The sequence below is a fragment of the Epargyreus clarus genome, unplaced genomic scaffold (genome assembly GCF_041222505.1).
Source record: "Epargyreus clarus isolate Ecla_fem2 unplaced genomic scaffold, WU_Ecla_fem_2.2 ptg000027l, whole genome shotgun sequence".
NCBI lineage: Eukaryota > Metazoa > Arthropoda > Insecta > Lepidoptera > Hesperiidae > Epargyreus > Epargyreus clarus.
The window spans coordinates 10,093,792-10,120,059 of record NW_027332234.1 but is presented as its reverse complement, the minus strand read 5'-3'; the positions used below and the strand labels follow the sequence as shown (position 1 = coordinate 10,120,059).

The 26,268-nt window shown below is 33.1% G+C and overlaps 1 protein-coding gene across 1 annotated transcript in view; it reads right to left on the bottom strand.

The window, feature by feature from the left end:
• Nucleotides 1–214: 214 nt before the first annotated feature.
• The window catches only part of LOC140753859 (uncharacterized), a 57,097-nt gene continuing 31,043 nt past the window's right edge, over nucleotides 215–26,268 (bottom strand). The window contains exons 5-6 of the mRNA XM_073088662.1: nucleotides 1,454–1,579; nucleotides 215–932 (exon numbers count right to left, since the gene is read on the bottom strand). Coding sequence (XP_072944763.1) covers nucleotides 418–932; nucleotides 1,454–1,579 — 641 coding nt within the window. The 3' untranslated portion in view covers nucleotides 215–417. The remainder of the gene's footprint in view (nucleotides 933–1,453; nucleotides 1,580–26,268) is intronic.

The window sequence follows — 26,268 nt, the reverse complement described above, 5'->3', positions numbered from 1 at the left end:
CTATAATTACGTAGGTACATTCTTCATAAATAAAATATTAACGTAGAATTTAAGATTTTTTGCGAAATTTCTAATAATTTCTTAGCTAATTATGAATTACGAACGTATCCAAAATTATGTTTAATTAATACCTATGTTATATTTTTTAGATTAAGTTATACCTATTAATGTGTATAATGTGTGTATAATGGTTTTGGAGCAATAAAATCCAGAGAACTTTCAATGTTATTTATCTTAACATTCACTATTCGAATACAATTATTAACACTTAACCTAATTAATGTTTAACATTAATCAATTTAAAAATTATTTCTATACAATTATAGTACCTATTTATAATCTATTCAATTTAAATAACTATATCACAATATGTACAACGGGACATAGGTGCGAGGTCGAGGTCCTTGGAGCGTACTGTCAATAGGGTCTCCACACTTCTTGGCTGCCGGCGCCGTACAGGCCGTGCTTCACGTCATCACTAGCTTCGCAATTCTGTACAAGGCCACTGCCTTCCGCGGTACCTGGAAGCTCCGTCGTAATGGAAATACCACCGTCGATGTCGCTTATTTTAATCTCGCTCGGTATATACTGGTCAAGGTTGTACTTATCGGCCGAACTGTGTAGGTGGACGTGTATTTGGTTTTGATTGACGGTAGAATAAAGGTTTGGTAAGATCATTTGGGCGTTGGGGTTGATGTAAGGCGTGTGGGGTTGGATGCAGGCGGGGTTGTTGATGTTGTTGTTGTATTGGTAGTTGTAGTTGTTGGCGGGCCAGTTGTAGTAGTTGGGGTCGTATCGTTGCGCTGGCATGGCGGTTGAGTTGAGGTCCGTGAGGCCGGCGCTCGCTCCGCTGGGGCTGCCTTTTACGAAGCCAGTGGTCCCGGGCTGGAAGGTGCTGTAGTCCGTGTGCCCCAATTGGATTTCAGGCAGGACTGCAATGTAATATGTGGTCGAGTTAGTTTTAATAAATATTTCTTAATGCTATAAATATGCTAATAATCATTTAAATATATTACTAATACTATAACTATAGAAGTGTTACGGATGATTTTCAACTTTAGGTTGAAACTTATCTTATATCTCAAAAATTTGACGCGATCACCAAATTTACTTTAGATTATGGCATCAAATTTTGCTCTAATATAAAATCTCGAAATGAATAATAGCATACATTAAATTAATTTACATGATAAAAGTGTGCAGTGGTGTAAACGTTAGGATTCCCCCAGGTAAGTAGATTCATGTGCCAAGCAGTACAATAAAAAATATTTTGGCCATTATTTTGATATCTGTAAAAAATCTGTGTAAAAATAACCCAACTCATTTAGTATCGATACTTAATAAACAAGTACAAGTATGACGTCTTTGTTGAAAAACCTGCTTTATTTTCGTCATACAATTCCTAGTATGTAGGTACTATGTGTTCATATTGGATAATAAGGTGCATTATTACCTGGAGGTATATGAATGGAATCTGGCTTGTAGTAGGGTGGCTGTAAGGGCGGGTAGGAGTACACGGGCGCTGTTGAAGGGTATCCCGTGTTCCACTCACTGGCCCCCAGGATATTGCCGCTGTTTTCTGAAATAAAGAAAGCATTTATTGTAATTATTGTTTTTTCAAAGATCTGTACGATTTTTTTAATACTAAGTACTAAGTAGCAGAACTTTAGGTGTATTACTTGATTCAAAATTATCATAGCCATGGACCCGCACACTACTAGGGCTGCACATGGAATTGAAGTTCTAACTGAGGTACATTTCATGGTATCCCTGAGAACTGAGAGAAAGAACAAGGACAAAGATTACAGTAATGCAAGTACATATTGATTTATAGGTATGCCCGAAAATGGTTGGCTTAAAAGATTACAAGAATTGTTAGACTTAAATTTACTGTTAAAAGGTTACTATTATTTACATAGTAGAAGGTAAAAAAGAAATATCATGTTAATATATTTCTACAGTCGTTTAGATTATCCTTAGAACATTCCTTCCTCAATTTTTGAAGAAAACATGCTATCGTAGTGTATCTTTATTTATAATTAAAACATTTTCCGTATAAATAGGTGTAATATCTTCCTTATTATCTTTAAGAATTATTGCACTTGTTTAAAGATCGCATGACTGTATTCGGGATCTCCCCCTAAAGGGAAGGTGAGGACATACTGATTCGGTGGTGTATTTTATAAATAGGACGCCTAAACCTTTATACGAAATATACTTACGCTCATAGCAAACAGGAGGAATTGATAACAGTGATAGCCTAGTGGTAAAGAAACTCGGCCTGTTGATCGACGGGTCCGAGATTCAAATCCCAGGCACGCACGTCTAATTTTAAGTTGTACGCATTAGCAGTTAATTGTCACTTGTTTAAACGGTGAAGGAAAACACCGTGAGGAAACTCTAAAAAAAAGTTTTCAAAGGTATGTAAAGTCTACCAATTCGCACTTGGCCAGCGCGGTGGCCTATGGCCTAATCCTTCTCATTCTGAGAGAAGACCCGTGCCCAGCAGTGGCGCAGTAAAGGGTTAATGATGATGATGATAATATTGAACGCTTCTTTTATTATTTTTAAAATTCCTTTAACTATCGAGGTATGATTATTTTTCTTGTTATACCTAGGTATAAGTATTGAAATTGCTTAGTTGGAAATTGGACATTAGCTTTCTTTATTATTCTAAAGGTGTATAAGTAATACATAACTAAATGTTGTCGTTGTCGACCGATAATATCAATCGCCCATTGTCAATGACAAGCATTATTCTTTACAACTTATATAGAGCCACCGCGAGAATGTAAGCGATTAGCGAACATGTACTTTGCATGCTAATAACTAGATTCTTACAAAAGGCAGTACCAAAATATTTTTTTTGCTAAAACATTATTTTTATTAAAGTTATTGGAAGCAAACAACTGGCAGTACTGCTAAGTAAAGAGCTGAATATAGCATAGTAAATAAGATGGTAGAATCACCATCGCCACTTCAATTTTCAACAGTGCTGAGCGCTGTTGTGTTAAGATTTGAAGAATGTGATAAAAGCTATCTTTTAGTGCTAGTGAGTCTATACTCACTACGACACTTCGAACTTAGTTCTCAATCCTTAATGCATCTATGGTAGTCCTTAGTTTGGGACTCTAGATTAAACATTTTCATGGGCGGTAGTTGTCATCTATATTGGTGGACTAGTGTTCTATTCCTACTTCTATATTAAAGATAGCTGTCTCGGCAAACTTTGTACCGCCTCATAATCTATTTATCAAATATATTTCATATAAAATATAGCCTATGTTACTCGTAGATAATGTAGCTTTCGAATGGTGAAAGAATTTTTAAAATCGGTCCAGTAGTTTTTGAGCGTATTCATTACAACCAAACAAGCAAACAAACTTTTCCTCGTTATAATATTAGTGTAGAAAAAACTAAGTATAATGGTAATGATATCATGACTAATATTTTACGTGAGAGAAGTACGTGTAATTGATTTAACGCTCAACTTAGTTCGTCAATGGTGAGACAAGTGACAGTACTGCAATTATAATGGAGGTCACACGTACGGAACTCGAGCTACGGAAGACGGGATTGCCTGGTGATTCACACGTCGTACAAGTGTCACTATGAAAGTGGGGTCACGGCGAGTGCCAAAATTATGAGTCCTATCCATATTTCAACACTCCATCTGACTAACCAAATTAAATTATTAATGAAATTGGTTAAGTGTTTGTTACCGTTTTGGTTTTGTTATAACTTTATTGTCATTATAGTTTCGAAAGACGAATTTTATTCTCATTATTTTTTTCTTTAGATGTGTCATACTACGAGTATACATATATCTATAAATTTAAAACTACTTTTCCGGTAAGGACAAGTATGGGCCATTACATAATTACGCATGCGGACTTATGTTTTTATTTTTCTTGTTTAACTTACCTACCTATGAACGGCGTTATTTCATCCAAACTTTTTCGTATTAAAAGATTAATTTACCATCTTCAATGAAAACTAAAAAGTCTACTATTTATGTCGATTTACGCTTATCTATAATCTATAATATAATATATATATAATTATGAACCGTGTCGCCATAAACAATAATTTCGTATTTAAAATCAGTTCGAAATTTGGCGAAAGTTTTCCGCATCGATGCCTTCGCATTTTTGAGTGCAGATGCAAAATGTTATGATTTTCGAAAATGGTCATTGGTGTGTGATTGCGATGGGATTGGTCTTATGTTAAATCTGATTTTCCGGCATTTAACTACAGTACCAAGCATTATGGTTACTCGTGGTAATGTGGGAATTTGCTTTTTGGTTTTTGTTATTTTTATCCTCAATTTAGCACGATTATTAACGTTTTAATCCTATTAATAGTCTAAGTATTTTTTCATTCAATTCAATCAATTCAATTCAGTTATTTCGTTTTTAAACGATTGTTGGTAAAATATTAACTTTATTTTACAATAAATTGTATTGTGTACAAAAAGTTGAATAAATAATAAATAGAATACAATACGAATACCAAAAGTATAACATTAAAAATGTACTAATTAACGGTAATGATAGCGCGGTTGATTGCATAATTAATAGCATGTTTGTATTAATCCATCAAAACACTTTTCACAAAACAATTTCAATCAGAACAAAGCTTTCAATTTGTTTGTTTGCATTAAAAGTTTACCTACAAAATGTTGTGGGTAATGTAACGTGGATCCTATGTTACGCTGAGTTCACACAACAGTGTACCTACGCATGTTTTTGTACAGGATTCTTGTCGATTAGTATTGTCCGCGTAAAACTGCTAATCCGCTCTCTATATAGAAATGAATCGCGTCGCCATAGCAAATTGAATGACTACACCTGTTCGCAACAACTTCAGAACGGACTAGCAGTTTGGCGAGGACTATACATAGTTCCATTTACGTAGCGTTTGTCCTGCAAATTATATATTTATTGAGGACTAATCTAAGTTTTTAAGCAAATTATATAAGCTTTTATGTGATCGGTTAACAGTACCGAATTGTAATTAACACCGTTTCTATCACCCATGCTACGTTTTTAATCGAACTTACAACAAGCGCGTAAAGGATCCGATTAATCGTGAAAAAATATGAAAAGACGTTTCAAAATGACTGATTTACCGTTCGAATATCCTGTTTGCCTAAATTATAACACGTCTAAAAACGTGCAGTACTTATTACGCTATAGGATCCGATTAATTGTTGAAAAAATATAAAAAGGCGTTTCAAAATGACTGATTTACCGTTCGAATATCCTGTTTGCCTAAAATCTAACATTTCTAAAAACGTGCAGTACTTATTACGCTATGTGAACTCAGTCTTACGTTATGTTTACGTATTGCAACCGTGCACCGTTGACTCAGAGTTGATAAAGCAAATCATTATGCTAATTCATTACTTGTAAGCTGTCAGCTTTGTATGTATATTCGGGGACCACGCGAGGTGTGACACGTATACACACCCTTTGACGTAGGTATATTTTATTATGGTTAAATCGCTTTAGCGGGAATACAATGGAGTTCCTCTTATTTTGTGACTACAAAGAGTTGTAATTATAAATTATTCAAAGCTAGGTACTAGTATGTACCTACTACTATTTCTAGCAAGTTTATTGTTTATGACAATTATTAATAGACAGTAAACATAGAAAATTATTAAACATTATTTCTCATTTAAATAATGGAACATGGTATTACTTGAGGAAAAATAAAATTTGGTTCCTAAGGACAGTAAAAATGATTATCAAGGTAATAGACATTTAAAAAAAAAAGTATTTTTGATTATAAATATAATGGCAATGCATCTGTTCACTTCAAGACAACGATAACATCCACAAAGATAAAATATTATTTTAAATCGTATGGACTCTGTCTTCGTTCATTAAGTTTCACTAAAATAATGTCATATTTTACTTTGAAATGGCAAAGGTTGATCTCTACTTTTTGCAAATATTGATTTACCCATTTGTTTTAATTCAACATTACTTATTTATAGATCTGTATATCGCTTGAAATCGCGTCACAATTACGTGTAATGACGTAAATACAAAAAGATGCACCGGTCTCTATGTAGAGTTCTAAGTGTATTTTTATATCCAGCTATTTATGTCGCAGAATTGAATAACGGGTCACGTTATTGTGTAATAGATTAAATGGTTAGAAAACAAGAGTTACGGAAAAACCCAATGAGTAGTTAGCTGCATTTTGTAAGGAGGTCTCACCGATTTATTTGTTTAGCTAACAAGGATTCATTATTAACTCGATAATCAACACTTATTAATTAAATTGAATAACTACTCCATTGCAGTTTATGATCGTATAATTAACACCTTTTAGCAAATACTTGATGGTAAGAAAGTTTGACTGTTGTTGTGATCAAATATAATCTTAATATATAGAAATGAATGTTTGTCTGTATGTCTTTTAAATAATCGTATACTATGCATTTGATTATGTGATGATCTTTAGCAAAGTTATTGTGTATGAGCCCACGAAGGTATCTGAGTTGGTACGACCAATTTTCAACAGATGGCGCCACCTTCAGATTTATTTTAGTTGGCGGCGTAGCAACACGCTTAGGGTACAGTTAGTTTATAATATAATTCGTAATTACCCATAATACAAACATTAAAATGTATGTATGAACTATGAAGTATGGTTTTTTTATTTTAAAGTAAGTGGATACTTTATTTTCTCACATTTTTTTATTTTATCTACATTTATTGTACTAAGGTAGTATCCTTAGTACAATAAATGTAAATCAAATAATAAATGAAATAATTATAGATTATAAGTTCTTGTTTTTTACTTTTAGGAAGCTAGACATATGAGAGGAATTTGATCTTAAGTAGATATAATGAATATTAATTACTCTCAGGGAAATATACCGTACGTAGTTGACTGATCATTTACGCAAAGATAGAGGACTTTCCACGGAATGACGTGTGTTACTTCATTTTATTTTACTGTCTAGACAATATCTAGTTTCTATGGAAAATTTTAAAAATGTTAATTTACACCCGTTGTGGAATCGATTTTATGGGTATAGTTTTAATGTAATTTACATAAGTTTTTTTCTTTAATTCTGTATCTAAAATATGTTATCTTTTAAGGCACATAATTTTGTTCGTTGCGAGGATTTAATGGAATAAAGCAGTGATAGCATGGTGGTTAAGAAACTCGGCCTCTTAATCGAGAAGTTCGAAGTTCATATCCTAAATATAAAATCAGAAGTGCGTGTCTGGGATATCACGCACCTCTGATTTTAAAAGCTATGTGCGTATTAGAAATTAATTATCACTTGTTCAAACGGTGAAGGAATTTTGAGGAAACCTGCACACCTGAGAAATCTTAAAAAAAAGTTTTCAAAGGAATGTGAAGTCTACCAATTCGCACTTAGCCTGCGCGGTGGCCTATGGCTTAATCCTTTTCATTTTGAGTGGAGTACCCGTGCCCAGCAGTGGGACCGTAATGGGTTGATGATGAAAAAGTTATTCAGTATATGGAGTTAGTCAAGATGCAACACAGCTCTACCGTGATATACCTACCTACTTCTGCCACATCCATTTATACATTTTACTATAATAGAATCATTATAAAATTATCATAGTTATTTTCATTCATTATTATTATTCTACTTAAAACGTATACAATTCTTGATTAATCAAAGCTTTTCAAATAATATAATATTTCCTAACGGTAACCCCATGACGTGAATCATGCTTTATTGAATCATAAATCCTATCAACTTTTGTAAACACAAAGAAAAACACAAACACAGACAGACGTACACGTACAAACACTACGCTAATACTTTTGGAGCCCAATATATGATAATTTATAATTATTCTTTATTTTTAACGCTTCCAGCAGAAAAATAAGAGGTTAGTTTTAAATAAATAGATATATTTCCTAAAACGGAACAGAATTAATTCGAGGTCTCGTTTAAATTTGTGTTCTATAAGATTTATATAGTGGGTTATAGTTTTCGTATCGTTGTTTAATCACTATAATATAAACCAAGTGAATTTATTTTACATCATTTGAGACAACCGTAAGTGGATTGTCATTCCCCAATGAGTGTGTTTAATTACTTGTACTAATAATTAAATTATTTACAGTGTAATGTGCATTTGCGAGTGGCGCGGTCGGTTTGTGACGTAAATGAACCACTGGTATTTCCAGAGTTTTAAATGAATCGTCATACCAGTTGTATATTGTTCGATAGAACTATGACGAACGATCATTTTAAGTCCTTTTAATTCAATGATAAGTTAATGGAAAATCCTGAATATGGAATTGTAAATTTTCCGTTATTTATTCAAAAGTGTTATTTTCGTTTTTTATAATATAATCCAATGACACTTGCCAGATCATGACAGTGTTTAAATAATGGTATTTTTATATTATATATTTATATCCATATTGAATACAATCTTATATATAAAATTCTTGTGTCACAATGTTAGTTACCGTACGAATCGGCTTTACCGATTTTCACCAAATGTTATATGCATATTCAGTAGGTCTGAGAATCGGCTCCTATCTATTTTTCATACCCCTAAGTGTTAAGAGTTGTTCACTCATAACATTTTTTTTATTTATATGGCAGCACAACGTTTGCCGGGTCAGCTAGTGTTAATACAAATATGTATTAAGTTGGCGACATCGACCTATTGGCGACATAAAGTACATATAGGATATAAAAACAATGCGTCATGCGCTTGACATTTTAAAAATACAGTGAAAGTATTTATCGACTGTAAATAACTGTTGGCAATATATAATTTAGTCACAATTGATAGGTACATATTTAAATTTAATCATAGAAAGATTAGAAAGCAGAAAGAGGGACGAATGTAACATAAATAGTTCAGTAATATTGTGTATTAATTATTAACATCATAATACTTTAGAATCTACTTTCTATTATAGTATCATAGTAAAATATCGTCGTCTACCTTTTAATATCCCACTGAGTAAGTCAACATTGTAGGTTTTTTTACGATAATTTCCTTCATCGTTAAAGGTTACGTTACGTAATATTTACTATAAGCACAACTTCGGAGTATCCGAGATGATCAAGTGGCATTCGAACTTCGGACCCTCAAATTGAAAGGCCGAATTTCTACTAGGCTGGTTGCTATGGTATATCGAACCGTAATAATCACCTTGGCATTTGTTTATTTTGCACATAGATTAGTAAAGATACTTCGCCGCCTTGAAATTGAATGAAGCCGCAACTGGTTTATTATAGTAAGTTCTTTTTTTTGAATTATTGACAAATAAAAACATTTTTGGAGAAAATTTACGAATAAATAACTAATACTGTGTAATTTACATAATAAATAAATAATTTATAACAGTAATTTCAAAATTTTAGGGACATTTTAGCACGGAGACGTGGCAATACTTTTTTACGCAACTATTTCAATTCTCAAAACTGGGTACATTTTCTTATTAGGAGTGAGTAATCTTTACTAATCTATGATTTTGCACTACATATTCGTATGTTTAGGTCCGCCTTCTCTAGGTTCATGGCCTTGATGTCAAACAAATATCTCTTAATAGATTTATTAGGGGATTTTAATATGAGGCTGGTTTCGTAGTACTATAAAAATTAATAGAGATAATATTATTAATGTTATAATTTATGAATATAAAGCAAAGTAAATAGGATGTTTAAGATCCGTTTATGTTTATATCTTGTACTGTGTTAATCGTACAATGACCCCAGAAATACAAGTCAACTAAATGTATTTTGATATTTTTGTCTTTATTATTACATACTAGATATATCGCGCTGTTTCACATATATTTAAAACAGTGTCAATAGTATTTTTACTACTTTTCCATATTCCGATTTCCACTCTCTGTACATAAAAATCCCAATAACCATTTTTTATACATTTATATTATTTTATACATTATATAAATTATAGCTTAAATTATAACTTTACTTAAAAAGTGACTAATATTTTTTATTATTTCGTTTGGTCCGTCCAGTGGCAAGAGTTTAAAACCTTATTTTGAAATTTATAATATTACTAAGTAGATAATAAAATAATGTTTATTAAATTATCAAATGTCATTTAAAATTAAATATTAAATTTAATGTCTCTTACCTAGAGACTTGAAAGATACTTGTATATATCATCGGTAGATGATATACGAGTATACACGTATCTTTCAAGTATCGACTATTAAACTTTACTTTAATATTATAATTTTGGAAACCACTTAACCCGTACTACCTCTTTATTATTATCTAAATCGAATCGAAATCTAAATCGAAAATCTGTCTAGGTAAGGCAAGTGTGTAGCTTGCGCAAAATAAAGTATAGTATGAAAAGTAAACAAATACCATCAACATCAGTACTCTGCGTTATTATAATAAGCACCGCCTCGCTTTCTAGTGCAGGCATCCGTAATTTACGTACGTAACAATGTCATTAGCGCTAGGTACGAGTATATTAGATTAGACCACAGTCGAAATATCGTATTAACTGGTGCCCTCACCACTATGAAAAGTATCCAATAATGATTTTCACTAGCGTCGATTGCACACAGCCCCGAATCCGAACGAATCCACTTCATTTTGCGGTTCGACCGCTCACTGTTCCTAATTTTGTGCGCTCGTACATGAAATTAAAATCGGGTTAATGTATAAATGAGATATGCACTTAATAAATATTTAATTAGGTGTCTAAATAAAAGCGCTCAGTGCGTTCGGGTTGCGGTTCCCATACAATGTTGTTATGTAAAATAATGCATTTCGCGATAAATGAAAAACCACAGCTTTTTGACGAGTATTTTATTAGCCTAATATCATTTAGCGTGAATGGTAAAATTTTTGGTTTAAACATTGTTAAATATTAATTTCATGCTCGTACACACATTATAGGCTTATTGTATTATATTAAATGCTTTATAATTATAACTGATCTAATAGGATTTCCTTTAGGTTCTCAACTGTTGTCTGTCCAACAGTAATTTAAGATATTTCGGTTATAATGATTATGAGGACTGTGCTTGTTTCAACCTATAAGTATTTAAAATACTTTATTATATTCCGTTCCCGAATTCCGTTTCGATACCTCATTATAATCATAAAATTCGTACAAATTACAAATAGTTAAAATTTTGATAGAAAAAGTAGGTTCCAGAGCCTCTCTCATCGTATTCTTCTGATCATCATGCAACTATGTCAATATTGCCATCTGATCTGAATCAACATCATAATTATTAAAGATTAACAAAGTCTACTACAAATCGAGTTACTTTCTTAATTTTCTTTTCTTAATTTTAAGTTTTTAATTTCATTTCATTTTCATTCATCATATTAGTTTTTTAATTTCTTCTTTGCACCTTTGCACGGTTCAAACATCGTCATTTTATTCACTTACGTCATAAAAGTAATCCGTATAACATCAACAACATTCATAAAACGTTCACAGTACCCATCGTCCTCACTTACATAGTTATGAAAGTAGCTAGCTGGCATACAGTCATAGACAGCGACGGGAGCCTAGGTCTGTTGTTGACGTGGGATAATTACCGCCGCCCCCCACCCCCACCGGTAATGTCACATTAACACCACCCGCGTGAACTGTCAAAACATCGCACGGGTACTATTTAACGAAATTGCAGAATGAAAACAACGGTGCTTGAACGAAAGCCATCGCAACAATACAAATTTGATTCGAGCAATCGTGTCTCATTATGTGGGGCGCGCGAATTTAGTTGAATTCGTAATTCGGTGCGCGACGCAGCTTTTTAAATGAGCCGATTATGTTTATCAGTTTCATAATAGTAAGTTGAAATTAATTAGCTGGTTAAAACTGTTGTTTAAAGGTACATAAGCGATGCGGATATTCATATTATTTAAACGCTTATGTACCTTTAAACTGTTGTTTAAAGGTACATAAGCGACGCGGATATTCATATTTATTTATTTATTTATAAATAAATAAATAAATAAATAAATAAATAGATGTAGGTACCTATGTCTATTGTCTATTGTACCTGTACCCTTAGTATGAGTTTTGTACAAAGTTGACTGTTTATGTATTTGCCCTTACATTTCCAATCAGAGCCCCTAGCGGACTGTATCAGAACTGATTGAAAATTTATAGGAAATACGTAAACAAATACAAAAACAGTCGTTTTTGTAAAGACGTAAAAACTCATACTAAGGGGGTCTCGAACATGTAAAGTGATATGGATTTGTTTTCGACATACTCGTAGCATCACTATTAACCTCATTTTGAAATTATCAAATGATTGGTAGGATATACAGACTAATAAATACACGCTACTTTTACTACTATTATTACAGTTAAATTTCTTATGTCGTAGTTAACCTTATTAATATTGTACGAGTCCAACAATTACGTAAGTCATGTTATAATGGGGAATTGAACCTGTGACTGTAATAATTTAACATGTTTCAATTATCTAAGACGAGACAATAAAAAAACAAAAATCCCGACTGCTTTAAAATATAGCCTATATCATTTTCATAATCTAGGCTATTTCAACGACACATCATGTTATGTTAAAATCGGTTTAGCCGTTTGAGGTCTAGGGTGTACTAAATAACGAAACAGGTACATACTCCTACATAATTACAATCAAACATAAGCTCGAAAAATACCCTTTGTAGTTGCTTAAAAATATAATTTGTCCTGTATTCTTGTACACATAATATTGAATGTTAGATATCCTTTTATATATAAACAGGCACAATAGAATACGCTCGAAAAACATTACCCGCCGCGAAAATGTAAAAACTATCTAACCTCTATTCTACACATAGTACATGACTACTACTACACATAGTACTGAACGTTAGTGATCCTTTTTCGTATAAACAAGCACAATAGCTCGTCAAGCGGGCGTGTCGCAAACACGCGTCGCGACCAAGTCAATCGCGATCAAGTGCGTTGATTAGCGCGCGGTAATTAGCCTCCTTTGATCACGCTTGGTCTTGTTACACAAATTTCACGCAAAGCTCGTGGTGTACCTGTACCTACCTGTTATGTGCTTGGTTTGTAGTTAGATCTCATCGTACGTCCTACGACATACAGTCTAATATAAATACTAGATCTGATTGTGATATAACATAGCTGTGACTTGTGTAGATGGTAAAACTCTCTGTGAACACACCAGTGGCAGCACCGCTTTTCTTATTTCTGCCTAATTACAGCAGTGTTAAACGCTGTTGTGCTCTGGTTTGAAGGGTGTTGTAAGGGAGACAAACTTAGCCGCCCATTTCAGTTTAGGTCTCTGGGGTAGCGGCGCATTTGTGGGCGACCTTAGGTAAGAATGTAATCTTACCTGGGGTTGATTACAGATGCGCATGGGCGGCAGTAACCATTTACCATCAGGTGGACTGCATGCTCGTTTGCTTCTTCAATCATATAATATAATAACTATGACTATTCCTATTTCCTAATGTGAAGTTATGATAAAATTCATATGCGAAATATGACTGTATTTAACGGCAGACGTTTTTTTTCCTAGAAAGTAGGTACTACGAGTAGGTCTTGCCAACTGTGACGAATTATTTTAATGCTTCGAAGAACCTTTGTCATAAGTAGTACACAGAGAATAGAACACAGTTTTGTAGGTACGCATTCTGTAATTTGCACGTTTGGATGCACGGAATCCAACTGAACTCTACCATAGATTTTACCAAAAGTGAAATACAAAAGGTAATCTCGTTGCTAAACAGACACAAAGTCGGTAAAAATTATTAGTTTATGTGATCATGATTCATAATAGTATATTACTTTATTGGATATCAAATACATTAATATAGATAATATACACATGAAATACAATGTTTTAGACTGACTAACTTTTAAACTAATTTCTAATATTCACTTCGAAAAATCAGAACCACTTCGCTTATTGCCTACTGTTTAAGTTATGTGCATTTGATAAATTAATTATGGCTATAGTAAATATGGGGCGAATTTTGCTATTTTAAGATACCATGACTACTAACGGGACAAAAATGTGTTATTGGTATAAAATTTAAAAATATTTATGTTTTTGTGAGCCCGATAAATAGGACAGTTCGTACAGCTTCCCAAACAGTTTTTGTGCATAAATCACGAACGCACGCGGTCAAAGCTCGGGAGTTACACGCCAATATCCGATATCGTATCATAAATAAAAAAGGTTTCATTGTAACACTGCTCAGCATACTTTGCTGAAGCTTTATAAATCTCATTAAACTCCCATAAGAATATTCTCACCCCTCGCCCGTCAAGATCTTTCTTGTCGTTTTGTTGAGTTTTTGTTGGTGATCATTTACATCGTAACTCGGCGTAATTCGATACATCCTGTGCTTGACGGCCCTGGGTGAAGCCTCCGTTCGATATAAAAGGGTCTAACTACTCTCCAGTCTCGTGAAATAACAATATTGTACACTATTCCTATTTGAGATGTTAGTTTCACTTTTAAATTGAGGAAAGCGTTATTATGTTACAGGAAATTAATAACAGATAAGTATTTAGAATTTAATAGTTTTTGATTAATGTAGTTTTAATATACAACAATAATAATATAACTTTATCCTTGTAGAAGTACATGTATCTCTGTTATTTCATTTAAGATATGCCTAAGCGTTAAATTAGTTATGTAGATCAAAATTACAAGTAATATAAAATGGAAATGTTTCTTTTAGGTAAAAACGCAATGCAAAGATTTTTTAAACGTTATCAATAATAAGATCATACATGCATTAAAAATTGACGTACTTATTTAAATCATTGTTATTTATTGAGTGGAATAATTATATGATTCTCTGAAGCGATTACGGCGTGGGCGAATATTCAAGGTAATCCTTAGGATTACTTATTAAAATGCGATAAGATTAAACAATTATGATAACGTAACCAAGAATTTGTAGTAACAATAAGTTAATAGCAACAACTTTGGCTTTTTTGGATCGATAATTATTTGAATAAACGAATGATTGATCACGTAATAATATCATTTTAAGAAGTTATTATAAAACATCTGTCTAAGCTGCGTTTAATAATATAATTTACTATTGAATGTGGCGTTCTAGCTTAGCCTCCGGGAAGAGCAATATATATTTTTATCAATTTTTAACCTAAAGTACAGCACCTACTACTTTGATTTAGTGGCAGATGAGTACAGTAACCATTTCACATTAGGCGGCCTACACAATGATGTGTTACTTTAAGTAAAAATGCCTTAGGCCTTCGGAAAACAATAAAATTTCCAATATGGTTTACGGAGTGCAAACGGTAATAGTTTTCGGTTCAGTGCGCCGGATTCTTAGACACGTTCAATGTGGGTAATGTTAGTTGCTGAGATTAGAGACGTGGCCACGAAATCCGAGGAAATGTAATGCTCATTGAAGTGGAATTGTGAAAGTAAAGTTTTAAGGAAAAAATGCATAACGATGTGCATTTACAGATGTTGCAATAAATGGAAAGTAAATTCTTCAATTATAGAGTATAAAGTAAATTTTAAAGTATAGATTAATGGATCTCCTCTGTCGCAGTGTAGACAATTTATTCGTTTAATTTTTAAACAACATTCGTTTAAGGTAGTTTTAAGGTAAAAACATAGATAAGTATAGAAATCTCCCGCCTTGTAATAGAAGGAAGACATTAAATGGTTTAAACGGCTGACAAATGTGTCAGCCATTTAATGGCTGTCATGGTGTAATTAACGCGGAATAATGCCGACATGTTAAGTATGCAGTTAAGTGGTGCAAAAACACGAAATCGAAGAAAAAGTGCGGAGAAACATCATTTCATTCGTAAATGATCTAAAAATTACATTTTTTTAATATTTTTCAATCACGAAAATAGATGACAATCACAATTTCAATTGTCAATATTGGTTACATTTTCTTGTTAGGAGTGAGTAATCTTTACTAATCTATGGGTATAAATATAAAAATCGGAAAATACTACATTTTACCTATGTGTTGCTTGAAAAATAAGTGTCAACGGTATCTTAAATGCTAAAAAGAAGACATTCCTCTTTATATCACTTTTCAATAGCAGTAAATACAAAATTCTATGCTTCAAATATGAATATATAACAAAATTGTAATAAATTCGCGGTTTCGCTTAAAAGTTACGATTACTTATATGTGAATACTATCAATTTAAGACTGTTAGAAACCGTTTTCCTTTACATTGCAATTATCTTTTATTTAACCAATATAACTGCGTACCGCAACATAAACCACAATATTATATAAATATTATCAACAGCAACCGCAAAATTTAACAGAAAATACATGTAGGTAGATGTTTGCATCACATTTTTGATAACTTTCTAGGTATAAGGGTATATTTAGTAACGACCCAATTAATTTTTCTATCGAATTGTTTTTGCGTGATATGTTACTTGTTATATTAATGTTAATCCAATCATTTGATTACTGGTATAATTTAATGTTTACGGACAAAATGTTGGTTTATTACATACAGTACACCTTTTCAACTATATAATTAACCGTTTTAAAAAAATATTTTCTCAATTTAATCATTTCATTACTAGTATTATTTAATGTGTACAGACAAAATGTTGGTTTATTACATAAAGTACACTCTTTCCACTATATAGTAATTAACCATTTCAAAAAAAAATATTTTCTAATGCGACAATAACTCAAATGACAGGGAATCATATTTTTGTTACTTTTACAATTGACTTAAAATAAAATTTGATACACGTGTTTTATTCTACGTTTCACAGGGATATTACACAACTACAAATAATACATACCTATGATATGATATACTTTCCATACTTTATTATGCATATGTGTATACGTATGATAAGCGCTAATAATTCTCATTTCTATCGTTTAATTGTTAATTAGAAATAGATAAAAATAAAAATGTCACAGCTATAACTCAATATTTTAAAACTTGTAAAACTGTTCTTGTTTGGACTATTTCACATTTCTACGCATATGCTTGCCAAAAAGTGTCTACACAGAGATAAAGTGAGTACGTACAAGGCGACGTAAATCCGCTCCCCGCTCGCTGTTCGCCCGCGGGTTGTGTAGCCCCACCGGAGGTATTGTTACACGGAATGAATCCGGCCGATTGACGATCGTTGATACAGCCGGCCGGTCGCGTAACACTATACGCGGTACACGCGATACGCGGGCTAGCGTTACCTATCACATCTCGTAGGTAGATACCGGCGCAATAGAGATATGTACTTGCTGGAATGCCAACTGTGTTGACGGTGAACCTTCTAGACGGGATTTGTTAATTTTCCGATTAATGCGACGTGAATTGTGTTTAATGAACTTTTTAAATAAAAACACTGCTTAAGTGGTTAATTGTACATTAAAACTACCGAAATACCAGATTTAGATTCTAAGCAATATGTGAAAAAAATATGAAAACCTCCAGGAATTGGGGGAATATTTTCTTTTTGATACAGATATCTTATTAAAACAAGTGGTAAGAAAAGTAGAAATCGTATCAACGAAAATAGAAACCCATATTATTATTGGACTAACTTCTCATGAGATAACTTACTGTAGGCCATAGGCACGTGCCTTTCCTATATAGTGTCGGGAAACAACTCAGAAAATAATAAACAGCAACAGTAGGTACGGATCACTTAACAAAATTGTAAGGTACAAAATGTGGTAAGAATCAGAAAATATTTCACCAAAGGCTCTTGTGGCGTGCTTCTCTACGTATGTGCAAGAGCAGGCAATGTTCGTGCTCTTTCAGAGGGAAAATCAAATCAGTACCGCGTCATAGGACACGGCTTACCTATTTAGAACTGCACTTTGAATGTCTTTTTCCTGGGTTTGGCGAGTTAGAGACTTTCGGCAATCGGGTTACAGTTTTGTAAGTAAGTGTAAGTAGAATTTTGTTACAGTTCACAATGCTCTTTAATATGTAATAAGTTAATAACTAAGAAACGTTTCGACACTTCACAGGATTATGTATGAACTCTTTTAGAAAGAATGTAATTTTTCAAACGCCCATATTCAGAGAAGAATTCTAAGTTTATCAGTATTTTATGAGTGTTGCCGGGGTTCAAATTCGGAATACTCAAACGTGTATAGTGTCATTGTCGTCGAGTCGTCGTAATGATTATTTATGAAAGTTCCTGATTATGTTTTCTGAAATTTTAAGTGGAAGTTATCCGTTTCGCAAACCATATTCTATAGAGTATTGGTAATTGTATACCTGTACCTGTGTAAACTATTAAAAAGAATAATGACATCAAAGACATTTAAGTAATAAAGTTATATCAGAGTGTACAAATATGGGAAAGGAAAAGGTGTTTGGATATTAATACAATAAAATTATCTAAAAGGTTTCGAGCCTATGACAAAATTTAAAAGTGAAAATAAGTTGTTTCTGTGACTCACAGAAGACCTACATTACCCTAAGTAGGTAGATAGATACCTGTCCCTGTAGTCCCAGGACTAGAATAGGAGTAAAAATCCCACATACCCTGGCGTCGCTCCCATGTCGTCGGGTAACTTTTGAAGGTTTCCCCCTCGTAAACAAAAAAGGTACATAGATACCTATATAGGGTCATTATTGTATTGTACCCTACTTAGGCATGTAGGATAGTGTATGTGTTAGTTCTTAGATTTATTTTGTTTAGTCACTTTACTACAAATTTCAGGATTATACTGCTACTATCCTTCGTTAGGTACGTATTAAGGAATTGCAAAGGTTACAAAGGTTCATATCCATTCATCCTTACTTTACAAACTACATTATTTTCGATTCCAATTTTACCAGAAGGCAAGTGGTAACGAAAATACCGCTTATAATTTACAAGAATATTTTTTCACGAATTTAAACACATTACCGACAGAAGGTAGCCGAGCAACACGTAGAACAATAATTGATTGTATTGAGTCCGTTGCACACCTCAAAAATGTATCAGCCAATATCGGGAGCGATTATTAATTTGGCGTCTCTCTCACTCTTAGGGGAACCGGGATGTAGGAAAGAGAAAGGGTTGTACACGGTGCTATTTGATACGCGTTTTCCTCCGAAGGATAGGAGTACGTGATTCGGTGTGTTTTTTTCGTGGGTGGAATTATTTGTAAGGTTTCGTTATGTGTTGCTCATTACGGTACAAGCGCGTATCCTGCCGGCGGCGACCGCAAATGCGAGACATTACGTGGTACTCGAACCCACCTGATCCTTGGAGATGAAGTAGCGCTTCTTTAATACTCCCATTTGAGATACGTGCTCGCAATTCCGCAAATGGACGATAGTAAAAACTTTTCTTTTTAAGTCTGCTCCTAAATATCAATGTTGTGTTTTGAAAGAACGACGCAGAACGACGGTAGAATTTTCGAGGTTTTATATTTTATATGTCCAAAAAACCTAACCAGAACCAAACCTACCCAGTGTAAAATGTGATAAAGTTGACAAACCGTATATAATAATAATTTTTGATTATTTTCACTATTACTATAATTTGAAAATTTCCTTTTATGAAAGTGCTAAGGCTGTCGCTTTGTTTTCGCCGATATGTATACGATTACTACACTAATTTGGCCAGTAAGCTAAACGTTCTAAGATTTTCTTAATTTATACGAAAATATATATATTTATACGAAAACTAAATCTAATAGTGGAACAGTCACGGGTTAACGTTAGCGATAAATATAACCCTGTGGTTGCCATCTTAAAACCTTAATAAGACAAATATGCAAACCTTAGACCAGAACACAGTTTTCCTTTCGACATCTCCGGTTTGCGGTCAACGCATTTGGCTTTGCGCTTACAAATTTACCAAATGAGAGAAAATGCGCTGGAATTTACTAGTCAATGGAAAATAGTGGCCGATTCTAATGAGACGGGGGAAAGGTGAAAAGCGAAATAAACTGGATTAGTTATTCATTATGTAGACGCGTCGAGACGGATTATAGATTGGTGTTTGGTATATTTGCCTTTCGCGATGAAGATTGTTATATTAAAGTACGTAAACATGTTTACTACATTACATTATGAAGGTGGTAGAACCCTTTGTGGATCGACTTCGGCACTACGGCAACACCTATTTCTATCTAATAACAGCAGTGTTAGGCGCTGCTGTGTTCCGTTTTTAAGGGTGTGGTAAGGGAGACAGACTTTTCCGAGGCGATTTTGTATGTGTCGATAATATTTATAAAGCTCGTTAATTTTAAGTTTCGAATTGTAACATGAATTCGACATTTTCTTTAACTATTTTTACCCATCTGCGAAGGGTAACTAACGTTATATATGTATAATATTATTATGTATATCTTATTCTTTAGCACACTCTGTAGCTCAAACGACTTGACAACACAAGCTTGAGCTTTTCTAAAACTACGAGTAAATATTTGTACATCGAGAGAAAACATATTAATCAATAATTTATTTCGCGAAACCTTTGCTAGTGGATATAGGTACAAACCACTCAAGATCTAAATAATTTCAAAAGCTGTCCCTGTTATATCAAAATAATTTTCGATTCGTATCATTAATGCAGTCGGTTGGGAAAAACAATTACAGGTACTACACAATTACAGTTAAAACATATTAATCAATAATTTATTTCGCGAAACCTTTGCTAGTGGATATAGGTACAAACCAACCAAGATCTATCCAAATAATTTCAAAAGCTGTCCCTGTTACATCAAAATAATTTTCGATTCGTATCATTAATGCAGCCGGGAAAAACAATTACAGGTACTACTGTTCGAAGTGAAGATAATGGACGATGGGCTCAAGCCAGCTCGTCCAGAAGCTGTGGTTTGCGGCTAGAGAGCTTAATTCCACCCGCACTGCCCCGCCCTCCATACGTTTTTATAGTTTTAATGCCCCTGCAACTTGTCTTCGGCTAATGCTTATTTTTAATGCGTACTTATAACTCGGGAGCGTCTCAGATCGATCTCAAATTTAATTTTGTTACGACATACTAGTTAATCAATCCGTGTGCGGCTTACGCGAGGTTAACTAGGGAAGATGTGTTGGATACAGAACCAGAGGAGGGACGGGACACAAGGCAATCTTACAAAGATAACTGCATATATATCCTTCCCTACCAAAAGCAATGGGGTGTATAGACACCTAGTATAGACTAATGATGAAACCTACTCGTAATTTAGCACGCTTATATTAGCTCCACCTGTTGTTCAATTCTGGTTAACAACATAATACATATAATGTAACCTAAGTATGACTATACGTATAAGTTAACTATTAAGAGCACCTCTTAAAATTAAATTTTGCTCATAGAAGACCCATCTCGGCACAAAAATCTTTAATCCATTCTATTTTTCATATAAAACATAAACGCCTAAATCGATCTAAAATCCGATTATAAAGTTTTTTGTCGCGGATAATTACAAAATCCTTTCCAAATAAAGACATTTGGGAAGTACGTGGTCAATTTAGATCTATTTGGACTGACCGTTGATGGGTTTCTGAAATTTATGACCATGACGTTAAAACTGCTTCGATATTTGACGGTTTATAAGATATTTTTTTAGTATCTATATCTTGCCTTACATTATTTTTAAAATTAACTCTTTCCTTAAGTTTCATGTGTTTATAGCATTCATGTGTTTATACACGTACACAAACCTTTATCTTTTAAATAATTTATTTAAAATAGGTACAACATAAATGACACAGTTTGAATTATATTTTTTTCAAAAATTCCTTAATGTTTAAAGTTATGCTTTATAATTAATTATATTTAACACTTTACATTTAAAACTACCTATTTACCGTAGTGTAAAGATAACTACTACTATACAGATACTAGTAGCTGAAATTAACTTCACAAATTTAAGTTTCGTAATAGCAAATTTACTTCAATGTGTAGTTACAGAAATCGGATTACATACGTGAAGTAAATCAACATACCTACCTCATAACATAAGTGTGATAGGCATGAAGCTATCATTAGGGAAGTGCGAGTAGTAAGGTGAGTGTAGTGTGAAATGTATGTGATGAAACACGGCGCGTGCGGCGTCGCGGTTGTGAAGGCGGCTAATCCCTGACGCTTATTACATCCCACAGTAGCACACGGATTGAAACCGCAGCTATTGCCCCTCGATTTCTGCAGCCCCATCGATCTACAGATAGTTTCGTTATCAAATTTTCACACGGACCCTCGCTCTCGCACCAAGATTGACTTTATTTGAGTAAGTGTAACCGCAGAGCTACGCGGCAACGCTGTTGCTGCATTGAGCGGGGATGTTGAGCTCTGTGACCGTAACCGATCTTTCGGATATTTGTAAGAAAAAATATCCGAAAAAGGAACGTTATGAGTTACGATGTTACCGAAACTTTCGAATATTCGAAAGGAAAATACATGAAATCATATTTGGATTTTTTATTCAAATAACTTTATTTATTGTGGTAAGGACAGATTTTAAATTAAAATTACATTTAAGTTGCACTCTTTTGATTAAGAGCATAGATTACAATCAAAGGTTTCATCATAAAAAATATTTCTATTTTAATAAATATTTCTGGCTAAATCTATTAGACATCCGAAATTAGTTCAATTTTGAAACAGTCACATGACATGTAAATTACGTGTACTAACAACCTTATTGTTACCTCCGATCTAGTTCATAACACAAAGCTGTAGAGCGTCCATTTTTTTAAATATTCTCTCCCAAGACCTCCGAGCACTGGCCATTGTATCGAAATAGAAGAAATAGTCACAAGACAATCGTTAGGTAGCGGCCGGTAGCCAATCATGGCGCCCGTGATGTTATTGATCATCGAAATTGATCAATAAAATCGAAATTTGCACTTTTGTCAATAAGAGCACAGACTTAGGAGATAGTTATAACCAAAGGGTTATCCGATCATCATAAAAATGATAATAAACACTTCCGGCTAAATCGATCAAACTTCCAAAATTAGTTCAAATTTGAAACAGCCACATCACCTGTAAAAGAATTACGTGTATTAGTGTATAGATCCGAAATCGTATAATCTAACAACCCTAGTTACCTCCGATCTAGTTCATAACACAAAGCTCGAAGCTTCTATTTTTTTAACAATTCTCTCCCAAGACCTCCGAGCACTGGCCATTGTATCGAAATAGAAGAAATAGTCACAAGACAATCGTTAGGTAGCAGCCGGTAGCCAATCATGGCGCCCGTGATGTTATTGATCATCGAAATTGATCAATCAAATTGAAATTTGTACCGGAAATAAGGTGCGATGAAATATTTTATTGAATTGAACGTTTTACGCAACGGCGTCTTATTTAAAATAAGACATTTCCTAAAGTTATTTTGGTGTGAATTGAGTTAATAGTGTATATTAGGTAAATATCTTTTTTGTTGTTAGAATTTAATCTAATTTCTTATAAGTGTCGTTTTATTTATTTTTGTACTCTAATAAATGTAACATTTTCCTGAATGGGACAAGTCTGTGTGAAATTATGTCATTTTATATTAATTATAATGGGTATACTTTTTAGAGGCATATTTTTATAAAAGAAACCAAACGGGATTTTGCAACGTATGTTCACAATGATTTTTATTTTGGCGATGGGGCTAGATACCCTAATGGTGATAGGGTTTAGCTACTAGAGAAACCAGCACTCTAAATATACTACAAAAGATACAACTCCGACACAGAACACCAACAGTGTCAAGAAACATACACCGCTACCACGTACTACTACTACACCGTACAGAGCTTTGGAATAATCGACTAACAAAACCAAGTTACGTCTCTACATTTCGTAGATCTATGGACTTTCCGGCGTAATGACATTGTGTCGGCGGCCGTCTGTTTTTTCTCTGGATCGTATTTGAAATTATTGTTATTATTTTTCTCTCGTAGACCATCCAAAGGTTGTCGACCTCTTGTAACTATGTCCGATTTATCAATGTGATATCCGCTCTTGAGATTTGGATGTAATGAGCTTCAGTTTTTACGTTACTTTGCATACAACGGTTTGGAAGTTTTACTCCTAAATTATTTTTCCTTTTTACTATAATATTTGACAATTTTTAAAATACTACGACGTACTTTGGTATTATTCTACAATTAGTAATATCAAAAATTAATTAAGTATGGATAAACAGGAAAATATTTAATTAATTTTAAAATATTTTATTAATGTATAATATTATAATAACAAGTCAACATAATAATATGACTAAACTAAAAGTTGATATCATACAAAAATAACTTTACAGCATTAAATTTTATGTGATTCACAAAAAGTGTGTTAGTATGTAGTAGTATAGTATATATAAAGTTGTTTTTTAATTAAAAAAGTTCAAAAAATGTTAAATATTTTTTTTGCGCTTGTTGTTTGAAAATTGTAACTTATACGTCACAGCACAAATATTTTTAGAAATTGATGATTTCATTTAGAAAATCCTTTTCCAAAAACTCTACAAAATTATGTAATGCACATTTTTTCTACGAGATTTTTTAACGCAGGTCTATACCTGCTAAATAGATAGATAGATAGATTTTTAACAGACTTCGCTAAGGAAAAAAGTCCGTAAGGAAAGTGGTCATCTATGTGTCGCGTGTATATAATTTATTTATTTATTTATATTGCATTCATATGTTTAACAAACATTTAATAAATTATCTACACACAAATATGGAGTCTGACAACGTTAGTTATGTTAAGATAAACTTATAAAATATCGTAAACATGATTATTACCGCATAAATTAAAGAAACAATCATAGTTAATTTCTTTTCGCATCAACCGATCATATAACCCTAAACTACTGTATCCCATTCAACACAATACGAAGATTTACGCACATCGTTTATTATCCTGTGATTGTCGATACCGGCAGCAAGGTGTTCCATCAGTGTGTAATTGTGTTGTTCGGATTGTGCCTTCGCTCCTCACGCAATTACCCGGTATAACAACCCTGTATTGTATGGGTTATGGTGTTTTTTATATAATAGAAGCAAATGGATATACAGATCACTTCTGTAAAGGATATACCGCCTATAAACATTGGTACACTATCGCCTGTGGACATCAGAAATATCATTGGACATCATTCTGAGAAATTTGAAGGTTACCTGTCATAAGTATTAGTGAGATTTTGAAGACTGTACCCAATGACATTTTAGTAGTATATCGATGACTGTACCCTTCAAAGTCAAACACACAGTGCAAACAGTGGTACTATGTGACAGAAGTAGATGTAGCGATGGAGTTGGTGCTATGAAGCCAAGAATAACGCGACAGTTTAAAAACCGTTATAAAGTTAATTTAAGTACTATTAAAATGGTATTAATATTTGGAAGATCAGTTTTAATATACAAATACAAGTTAATCTATCCAATATAAGTACATCAAAAGAAAATCGAGCCTATTATTTCTTACTAAGTAATTCAACAGTAGCAGAACATTTAACGCATTGTTTCAATGGTAAAGTGCTTATGGTAAAAGACACGCGCATCTTAAATAAAAGGAACATTATTCAATGCCATAAAACGCAGTAATTATTTATAACTTTTATTTTATTCTTCTAAATTCTTATCTATATGTAGGTACTACATAAAAATTCCAAACATTTTAAAAGTTTCAAATGTACAATGTTTTGGTGTACAAACAATACTACAATTCTATACATGTACTGCTCCAATATATGGATGAAGACAGTTCATAGTTCACGTATGTTTATTATCTATGATTGCCGATAGCGGCTAGCAAGGTGTTCTGTCGGATTGTAATTGCGTTGTTCCGATTGTGCCTTCGCTTTGCAATAGCTCTGATATAACAAGCATGTATTGTTTACTAGCTAACACGTGTTACAATTGCGTTAAGTGGGGAGTCAACTTGTAGACATTATTATAATGTTTTAGCATAGTAAAGAAAGAGGTTTTAGTTTGTATTTAATTTAGAATGTGTTTTCATCTTAATTAATTTTGAGGTATGAAGTTAATTAAATTAGAGGAATATTTGGTAAAATAAAATAAAATGCGATTGAATATAGTAAGTTTGTTCACAGAATTTCTTGGTTGTTATGTTTAGATTGTTTCTTGACGAATAAAGGGGTATATTTGCGGATATTTATATATATTTTTCAAAATATTATCTATATGGCTTGATTAGGAACTTATTTATCTGTTAAGGAGTCATTGTGGTTAAAGACTTTTAACCAATTCCACATTGAACAAAAGTAGAAACAAATGACTGGCGTTCCGTTCTCTGGGGACATAAGTAACTCTCTAACATACCTGGAATATAATTCCTTTTTTAAACTTCCAA